The 10,627-nt window shown below is 38.5% G+C and overlaps 2 protein-coding genes across 2 annotated transcripts; both read right to left on the reverse strand.

Moving 5' to 3' along the window:
* Positions 1-1,738: 1,738 nt before the first annotated feature.
* LOC109862773 lies at positions 1,739-3,040 on the reverse strand (the record flags this gene model as incomplete). Its single annotated transcript, XM_020442909.1, has 2 exons — positions 2,802-3,040; positions 1,739-2,600 (listed from the first exon to the last, which is right to left on the reverse strand). Coding segments are annotated over exons 1-2 (1,101 nt in total), but the record flags the coding sequence as incomplete, so codon positions are not given.
* Positions 3,041-7,481: 4,441 nt separating this feature from the next.
* Positions 7,482-8,370, reverse strand: LOC109862774 (plant intracellular Ras-group-related LRR protein 7-like). Its single transcript, XM_020442910.1, has 3 exons — positions 8,280-8,370; positions 7,832-8,145; positions 7,482-7,740 (listed from the first exon to the last, which is right to left on the reverse strand). Exons 1-3 carry the CDS (start codon positions 8,346-8,348, stop codon positions 7,482-7,484), a joined length of 642 nt encoding a protein of 213 aa, XP_020298499.1. The 5' UTR covers positions 8,349-8,370.
* Between the last annotated feature and the right edge of the window lie 2,257 nt (positions 8,371-10,627).

Below are 10,627 nucleotides of genomic sequence, written 5' to 3' on the forward strand. Positions count from 1 at the left end.
AAATAGTGTTGCCGCCGGAGGCTCTGCTAGACAGAGCGTCGCTCGTCCGACTTCGCGCCGCGTGTGCCATCGCGGGTGAAATAAGTGAACATCGACATAAAATAAAAGCCATAATATATTTTACGCTATCAAAATATTGTAGTAACAAAACTGAATATAAAAGTTAACAGTTGTGGCAACAAAGCTGTTTTATTTAATGGAGTGTAACCCTTCCAGACGTTCCCTCTCCTTGCGGCATCCAGTGAATCCCACGGGGTGACAGTACTTTCAAGGATAACGGGTTGTTCTGAGTCAATTTATATATATATATATATATATATATTATATGTAATGTATAAAATTAAAGAAGAACGGAGAAATATTTGAATTTGACATGTTGCTTTAGTCGATGCAGAACTTAAACCTAAGAACTTTCTATAGTATTAATGAGTTAGAAATACCTTTGTTTTTAACTATAGACAAAAAAAATACATTAGTACATATAAATGTGACAAGATGTAATGTATTATATGTATTTTTCTACCGTTTTTTATGTAAATAAACAATTTTATAAAAAGATCTTAAAATTGTTTTTTAATAAATTCTCTAGAAAAAAATATCACCGAAAATACTCATAGTCTAATCTTAGTCTACGTTTCAAAATATTCTTATCGCGCGCGCGCACGCACACATAGCTCGTATAAATTTCAAAGGTCATTCATTTTTCTGTAATCACTTTTGTAATTAAGGTGACTAACATCTGTAAGAGATCTCTATTTTATTGTGTGTGTGTCCAACTGTTTATTCTCGCCATAAGAAATCTCTCAAAAATAAACATGAGATTGTAGTTTTGAAAATCTTAAGAGGGTACTGGATACCGACTATAGAAACCTGTAAATCGACGTTTTAGAAACCTAAATTTCTCTAATTTCCAATTTTGTGTACTGCGTCACATGAAAAATGCTTCTATAGAAGCAAATAAATATAAAAAACTACACATTGCTCTTGAAAATGGGCATATAATGCTTTGTTTTCATTCACATATAAATAGCATATGATAACCTATATGCTAGCCTGTCCTATATGCTCCTGCCCCTGTCATCACGAGAATCGCTTTTTCTCGTCAACTACACATTCCAATCATAATCGGAATGTCTTATCGTATTCTTTTTTGTCGTACTTTTATCGCTAGCTTCTTCTTCTTCTTTGCTTATATGGCGCACGCTCCTGCGCGAGAGGAGCAAAAGCCAGTCTGAGACCGCATGTACATTACGAGTTATATAGGGAAGTTTGATTTCAAGTGACGTATCAGCCACACTGTTACTCCATCCTTGTTTTACACACGACGCGCAACAAGGACAGAACGTCGCAACAGCGCAGACAGCGCTCTACTCGAACGTAGCCACGGAAGGTATATGGAATTGGTAAGTGAGGTTTATATGTTTACGTTGGTAGTGTTTACGAATGAGAGGAGAGCGAACATGGCGCGAAAACACTTGGAAAAAGCGACCTCCTCCACACTATAAGGGGGGCTAAAGCCATTGTGGAACAAATCTATTATTAGCTTATCTGAGTGAATCTTATAATTAGGACAATGAAAGAATATATGATTGATATATTGAGACGGGTGTCCACACGAACACTTCGAAGAGGTCACTATTCCCTTTTCCCTTAAATGAGCATTTACTGCTGTATAACGTGAACGTATTCTAGATATTAGTGTAACTAAAGGACGAGGCAGAAACTTCTTTTTTTTAACCCTAATAAACCACGGTTTGTTCAAGGGTACGGGTTTACGTTGGAAGTACCTAACTCCTTTGTGGGTCGCATCACTGAGTAACTTCTCTCTGGCCAATCTTACTGTATCGGACCGAAGGGAAGGGAACAGCGAGGAGACCTCCAACTCGCTTCCAAAGCTAGGTTCTGGAAGAGCCAAGGAGAGTTTTGCGTACTTATCTGCCTTCTCGTTGCCCAGGACACCACAGTGCCCGGGGACCCACACCAGCTTGATTGACACGCCATCGTCCTTAAGTCCAAGGACCAACTCCTTTATTTGATACACTAACGGTGAATGGACACCTCTAAGGTCCGTTGATCCAAGGCACATGATCACGCTGAGTGAGTCCGACGCGATCACAACCCGAGGAAACCCAAAGTCTTTGAGGTACTCCAGCGCACAAATAACGCCGCGGACTTCCGCGTCAAATATAGTGGAATTACTGTTTATGCGTTCATAATGGACGAGATCGGGTTCGTCTGAGACCACAGCAAAGCCAACTGCTGGTGGTGTTTCATCCGATCCCGGGGAAAGAGACCCGTCAGTGAAAAATATCCTGGTAAGGCCATGGTCCCTGAAGAAACCTTCGAGATACTGCTGGGGGTTTTCGGCCCGACGCGCAAGGAAGCCAGTGTTGGTGTCAGTGTCACATTTGAAGAACCTAACGTGGTACGGGAGGCCGAGGCTACCCGGGAGTGAGAACTTTGCGACATCTTTAACAATGTGCTGGAGTTCCCGATACACCGTAAAAAGACCAAACGCGTTGTCAGCACAGATAGGTTCCCAAGTCTCGACAGTGCTCCTCAGTAGCCGTCCCAGAGGATGGCTTGACCTAGCGCAAACCCTGCAAACATATTTGCTAATAAGATACTTGTGTCTATACTGTAGGGGTTGTTCGCCTACCACATCTAGTAACACATTTGTCGGTGTAGTGCGCATAAGGCCACACACAACCCTGGCACAGGAGAACTGCAGGCGGTCAAGTACTAGCTCTTCGCGTGACCCGAGAGGGTAGGTTACGTGGCAACCCCACTCTAGAACGGACCTGACCAGTCCCTTATACGCGGTTAACAAGACGATAGGGTGTGTTCCCCACTTTATTCCTGCCAACACCTTAAGAATATTTATACGAGGGAGGACTCGTTTCCTCATCTCGGCCATGTGCTTTTTCCATTTCAGGGAGTAATCTACGTAAACTCCTAGAAACCTAACTGTCCACTCGATGTTAAGTTTAGTTCCTGCCAAGGAAATGTTCACGTTCTTCTTCTTTAGGAGCCACTTCATGTTCCTTAAAGGGCACAGTGAGTAAAACGTAGCCACAGACTTGCTGGGTGACACTTGGAGTCCTAGGGTGGTTAGGTGTGACTGTACTTGGTCGAGAGCGGTATTTAGTTGCTGAGCAACAAACGAAACAGAGGGGTTGGAACAGAAAATCACTACATCGTCAGCGTAAATAAGGGCGTTTACAGATGCCGGTAGACAGGCTTCGACACGAGACATGTAAATATTAAACAGTGCGGGACTCAGGACAGAGCCCTGCGGCAACCTTCGTTCCGTGTTTCGGGTCTGAACATAGACTCCCGATGCGTATCCTTCTAACTTCCTGAGACTAATCACTGAGATCAAGAAAACTACCATTCGGGGGGGGACCCCGAAGAAAGAGAGCATGGTCAGCAGTGTCGATGGCACGACATTGTCGAACGCCCCCTCGATGTCAAGAAAAACGGCACCTGTAACCTGTCTGGAGTTATTAGCCGCTTTTATCTTAGACACAAGCATGGACAGACTATCAGTACAGGAGAGGCCTCGTCTAAAGCCAAACTGGTGGGGGGAGAGAATACCGTTATTTTCAATCCACCATTCAAGTCGGCGACACATTACTTTCTCCATTACTTTGAGGAGGTTATTTGCTAGAGATATGGGTCCGTATGCTCCCTTGCGTCCCGGCTTGGGAATAAAAATGACAAAGTAGTTTTTCCACGCAGTTGGATAGACCTGTCGAGAATACATTAGATTAAGAAGACTGATTATGTACACATGGAGGGCCGAGGGGAACTGGGTGATAATGAAGTTCGTGATTAAGTCTGGGCCAGGGGCCGACCGGATTTTAAGGGACTTTATCACGGAATAATACTTCTCAGGAGTAATCTGGCTATCCATATACTCATTGCTAAGGTTGGTGTTTAGCTGATTCAACGATTCCAGAAAAGTGGGGTGGTTCTGAGGGGGAGGGGGGTCACATGAGGCAATCTTATCGAATGCCTTCTGAAAGCCCTCAAGGTCAAGGCAATTTTTGTTACTCTCGTTTCTGGGTTTATTGCGTGCACAAGAAAAGGCCTTGACCGTGTTCCAAACCGACCCAACATCAGAATTGGCGTGTAGAGAGCCACAAAAAATCCGAAAGGCTTGGCGTTTCTTTTTTCTTAAGGCTTTAGACACCTCTTTAGCCACTTGACAGTAGTTATCTAGGTTATTGATGTTGGGATGAGAACGAAACTGAGCAAAAGCGGCCCTCTTCCGAGAAAAAACCTCAGAGCAAGAAGCGTCCCACCAGGGTGTGGGGGGTCTTCTAGAAGACTTAGAGGTGGTTGTGCAAACTGCACCCGCACTCAGAAGTGCCTCATCTACGAGAGACACTAACCGAACGTAGGTACTATCTACATTTGTCGTGGTGTTTAACGGAGGGAGGGAATCCACGCCTTCTTGGCACAAGGATTGAAACTTACTCCAATTAACTTGTTTAACAGAGTAATAGGACCGACACGCAATGCGGTCAGAAAACCTATCCGAGACAGAAGTGACCACTGGGAAGTGGTCGCTACCGTAATGGTACTCACACACTCTCCAAGAGCACTGGGGGGCCAAAGTGCCAGAAACGAAAGTGAGGTCTATCGCGGACCGCCTGGAGAGGTCGGCAGAGGATCACGTATTACTACCATCGTTGAGAACCACCCAAGAAGAGTTCATTAACGCATGTTCTATGTTTTTCCCTTCTCTGTTAGAGAGGGGGAGTGTGGTGCACCACAGCGGACTCTTTCCGTTGAAATTACCACATATTATAGCAGGTTGGAATTTGGAGCTTAACTGGAAGAAAGTTTGCCAGAAGGAGGGTGACGTGTAGTTTGAAGAAACCCTAGATGAGTTATATAACGAAAAGATATAAAGAGACTGAAACTTAGAGAGAAACAGTTCTAAAACTACGAGTTCTACGCTATTTTCTACGCAGAGGTCAAGTAGCTGAGGAATTTATGGAACACGAAATCTAATATGTTTAGCAACGGCGATGGCAACTCTATCCCCGTGACGATTGCGGTCGTGGGATATTATTTCGTGGTTTGGGAAAGTGACTATGGAGTTACCATCGAGGTAGGTTTCGCAGAACACAGCAACCTCCGCCATGCAGTCCTGGAGTAGCAGACGCGCCGCATCAAGATTGCGGACCAAGGACCTGCAGTTCCATTGGACTACAGGGAAAGGCTTCATTAAATAATACACAGATAACAGTAGTGAATTTAACTTTGTGAACCGAGAGTACCGTAGAGGTACCTAAGTAATTCCGTGACAATATTTTGCATGTCATTATTGCTTAGTTGCGAGATGTTTGTACTAGGAGTGACGTTGAGTTTTTGAAACGCAGAAATAAGTAACTCTTTATCAGAAGACGGTGAAGAGGGTTTATCCTTAGAAGGGTTGTTGCTCGAAGATATTTTTTTGGAGATTGAATCAATAAGAGAATGATTAAGTGAGGCTCGTTTAGTTGAGGGTGAAGAGGGGGAAATAACTTTTTCGTTACTACCTCTCCACCTAGGAGCAAAGCGAGCAAGTGGAGGAGGTTTTAGGGAGACAACCTCCGCGTAAGACAGGTTAGATGTAGGGGAAGGGTCGTGCAGACGACCCCCCGAGTTCCCGGGAGTGAGGGGAGACCTAACCAACGGAGAGGGTACCTTCGGGTTGGCTTTAGTCACCCTCTGTGAGAAAGGGGAACCTGATCTGTCAGTTCCAGAGAAACGGAAGACGCCGTTTCCAGGTAAAAACTCCCCTAGCGTAAGAAGGGGTACTGAAACACTGGTCGGATTAGACTCCAAGCCAGAAAGAGTGTTTCCGCTGTCACAGAGACCGGCTGCATCCCGGAAGGAAAGGTCTCTGTAAGCCATCAGTTTATGAATTTCACGTTGCCTCTGGAAAACAGGGCAGCGGAGCTCAGACGCTTGATGGCCGGTGTTACCGGCCTTAGACCGGATGCAATTTATGCACTCATCAAGGACATTAGGGCAGTCTGGTTTAGCATGGCCAGACTTGCCGCACTTCTCACAAAACCTGCGTCGGTCGTCACCGGACTGCTTGCACGAATGTACAGTGTGACCAAACCTCTGACAGAACTCGCAACGCCTGACCTTATAAACATAGGGTGTTAGCGGGAGCCTTTTCCCCACGTACAGGCACGACCAAGGGACCACTGGGGTGCGGAACCGCAAAATAAACTGGTTGGTACTCACATACTTCGGGATGGAAGTGGGAACAACATAAAGAACAATAAGGAGCTCTCAGAAATGCGTTTCAAAGTTTAAGGTAAATACATAGTGTGCTGAAATATTTACGAAAATGATCCTGTACTTCTAACACATTATATTCATTTACACTAAACTTCTAAACTAATTTCCATCCGGGATACAGTTTGTTTTCTACGTATAAACTGCACAACTTTTTATATTAAGCAAATATCACACTACAAACTGACGTAAAAAGTCGACTTGAGACCCAAAAATCGATTATCCACTGATGGCGGTGGTATCAAACACAATGGTCTGGTTTATACCATACATCTTGTTGGTACTCGAATCAAATAAAATTTGTTTTTCAATGTATAATTTTGGTGTTTACATTATTATAAATGTGCTTGATACGCGTACCATTTTGATATGATACGCGTAAAGAAGACGTATCGTACCAGTTTAATATGACAACGTTTACATTATTGAGACTAAGCCGATTTAATACGAATATAGTACTTAATATGCGTATTAAATGATCGGTGTAAACTACGCCAATAATTCAACTCACAATGTATGACATCCGTATTTGACTTTCTTTCGTTGCTAGCATACATTAACTGTCATTGTGCTGACTTGTTAGACAAGTGTATACTTGCTTATTCTTATCATTTACTTTTATTATGTAACCAACTAGTTATTCAAAATGTTTTATTGATTGTAATATTATTCTTTAGTTTGGCTGAAGATGATCTAAACAAATAAATACAGATCAAAACGTCCCGTAACGACATTGTGAGTTGAATTATTGTTTGATATCATCAGTAGACAATCGGTTTTTAGGTCCCTTTTTTAATTGTTTTAATTACAAAACTGTTCTTTAACTATTTATTTATTTGAAAATCTTAGTTTTTTAAGAAATCATAGTTTTAAAAAACTAGCTTAATGATATAACACGTTGTATATAACTGGTCAACACAAGTTTTGTAATTATAAACAAAAAAAAGATCCAAATTATCCAAAACTACAAATTAAATTGAAATGAATCTAGAGAAGTTTGTTTCAAAATAAAGTGAACGAAATGTTCTAAACTAAATGTAATGTCTTTCACCTTCAAATTTCTCATGTACAGCAGTGATTGATTTAGCTACCTTTAGGTTTATTGTAAAATAAGTTTTATAATACCAAAATTTATTTTACTAAAAATAGATTGAAGAAAACCTATTACTACATTGTTAATCTCTAAGTTTGAGGTAATGATCATAGCACTTTAATGAACAAAAGTAACATGAGAATATTAGTGGCCTGTCTATCGGTACTGTGCTACTTTGACATACTGTAGTTAGAGGAAGTCTATTTAAAGCTTGGAATGCATGTAATAATGACTTGAACTCCTTTATATTAGAATTAAAGCAAAGATCCCGGCATACACAGCAAAATTTGTCACTGTCCAAGTATCTGCCCAATATAGATGGTAAATGATTATATGGTATCCTGCAAAACAATAAATTTATTCTCATTTTATAACTGTTAAATTAGTAATGTGTGTATATAAAAACACAGTAAAAAATAAAATATACAACACCTATGTTTTTTCACTGCTTTAGCTGCTAAATCCAAAAGGCTCACCACTTGTGAATAATTTGAGAAAGATAAATTGAAAGAGTATAGATCATCCTCGCTTCTGATTTTAAAAGGATTGTTTGCAGCATCTAAATGGTCCAATTCCATTCCCCTCATACTCCCTGATAAATATGACAGTAGGTTTGTCGACAAATCTAACCTTGCTAACTGTTGTAAAGTTCCGATAATTTGCGGCACTTTTGTTAACAAATTTTGGGAAACGTTTAAGCATATTAAATTCTGTAGCTTTCCAATTTGCAGTGGCAATTCAGTGAGCTAAGTGACAATAATAAATAACAATAAATAATGAATTATTAATTACTATAATAAAAAACTATAAAATTTTGGTTTACATGTAAATCTACCAGTTATATGTGCCGTCTTATAGTTTATAATATGACAAAACTTACATTATTGTTACTTATGTCTAATTCTTTCAAGCTCTGTGAAATAGCACAGTTTGCTCCATCCATTCCCATTTAGCGATCTCTAAACAAGTGTTTCCAAGGCAATTGTGTGATAAAAGAAGTTTTTCAAGATGAGGCAAAGCACCTAACTTCTTTGGCAAAAATGAAATCTGATTGTTTGATAAGTCAAGAACTCTTAGATCATGTAAATTAAAAATAATTTAAGGATCAAGTTCCATTATGTTCAATTTGCGTAAAATAAGTTCTTTTGTTGTTCTTGGGAAACCTTTTCTAGGTGGATATTTTCTTTTTCTTCCATCAATTTTTGTGTTTCTTAATGTAACATTAGATTTAACATTAGATGAAAGTTTGTAAAATGAGTACCACCTTCCAACAGACATCATACACACAAGTTTAGTAAATTTATCAAGAGAAACATCATCAGTACTTTGAATTACAAGATTGTGAGATGGATTTATAAAACATAATGTAACATTGTTGATGTGCTTTTTTTTTGAATTTGAATAACGCAAGTTTATACCCTCTAAGTTTTTACTGAAGTCACTAAGACTTCTTGTACTAATCTGAAAAAGAAACTTGCTCATTTAATTGATATAAATAAGTACAATTCTGAAAATTTAAAGGAAAAAAAATATATTTAAAGAAAAAAAAATATTTAAAGGAAAAAAAACACAAACACTGTAAATTCTGTTTTAGAATTGTTTAGTAATTACTTATGTATTGAGTGAGTGCAAGAAGTTGCGTCCAATTTATCGTTAGTTTTAATGATAAATCAGATATAAACTTTGTACTCACACAATATGTCAAAATTTATTTATCTAAAGAGAAGAGAATGTACATAATCTATAATCATATATATATATATACATTACCAAATATTTGACTTGATTCTCTTTTTCTGTTTTCCAAAGTAAATATGCTTCTATTTTATAAGAGTCTACTTTTTTCTCAAATGACAGTACAGTTGCGATGTTGTTGAATAACATAACTCTTTGTTGTGTAATTGAACAGTGCAATTGAACATCTTCATTTTATATTATCTTTCTGGCTTGTGTGTTAAAATAAAGGTATCAGCATTATATCCATCAAATATATAAAATGCAGTGATTTACTAACTGGTACTTATATGTATATATTTGTAAAACCTATTCGTCAATATATTAAAACAAAGTAAAATACAGAGTGTGATAAAAATTTAGCGTTTGTTAAATGTGTTTTTGATCTATTTACAGTTTATTTTTTCTAGGCAACTACATATGTACCATTTATCTAGCCTACATTTTAAATATCCTAATTATTTACGGTTTATCTTGTTCCTCTTTCCTTGCTCATATATATTATTTATCGATATTTTATATCACTTATTGCTTACTTTTCGGCGAACCACGCTTGAACACGCATGATCAAAAGTCAGCTTCCAAAAGATCCAGATGATGATCCACGTGAATTCAATTCAATTTAATTCAATATCGTAATGATATGCTTTGGTCACGAAGTAAGAATAAGGAGACCTAACTGGATAGATTAAAAGTGGCTATGAAAAATGCATATATGTAATACTCCTATATTGCTCGTTTGGCTTGAAAAGTTCCGAAAATATCACGATACAGACAATGGGTGTGTTTTGCCGAAGTTAGCGCTACGTAGCGGCTTCACGTAGCAGTTGCAACTGCTGCGTTACTTCTGCTGGACAGTAGATCCTTAGGCCGCCGTGTAACGCCGCCGCCGCCATATAAGGTAAAAGTACCTATTACGAAACTTGTCCTATTTTCGAAACAGGTTGACGAATAATGAAATTTACATAAAATTTTTATGTACATAAGTAAATAAAAAAATTGTATTAATATGTACAAAACTAAAACTATATATGTATACAAAAATAAATATTTTTTAAAATTATTTAATACTAGAAAAAAATGNTTACTAATGCAGGTTTTCAGATCCACGAAAATTGGTTATTGTCTGTGTCAAAAAAGCTGACACGTTCGATAAGTTTGCTCAATTATATTTATGCATTTAACTGATATCACAACAAAAAGCAATCTATCACATGATAGTTTAAGATCCATAGTTATGACTTTTTTACAAATCTTTTCAGTTTTTATGTGATTTTATTTATTAAATATCCGTTTCGTATTTTGTACGTCGGTTTTGTACCATGTCCGTATTTATGAAACGGTAGAAAGAGAATGTTTCACAATCGACGTTCCTTATTTTTCACTTGTACCGATTAATGAAACATGTGTGTGCTGTAACTTTTATTGTCGAAATACTTAGTTTATTTAAATGATTTTGCATATTGGAGTGAAAATTACAATTCTTTTATACAT

Source organism: Pseudomyrmex gracilis, unplaced genomic scaffold (genome assembly GCF_002006095.1).
Source record: "Pseudomyrmex gracilis isolate BER0280 unplaced genomic scaffold, ASM200609v1 scaffold_2363, whole genome shotgun sequence".
Taxonomy (NCBI): domain Eukaryota; kingdom Metazoa; phylum Arthropoda; class Insecta; order Hymenoptera; family Formicidae; genus Pseudomyrmex; species Pseudomyrmex gracilis.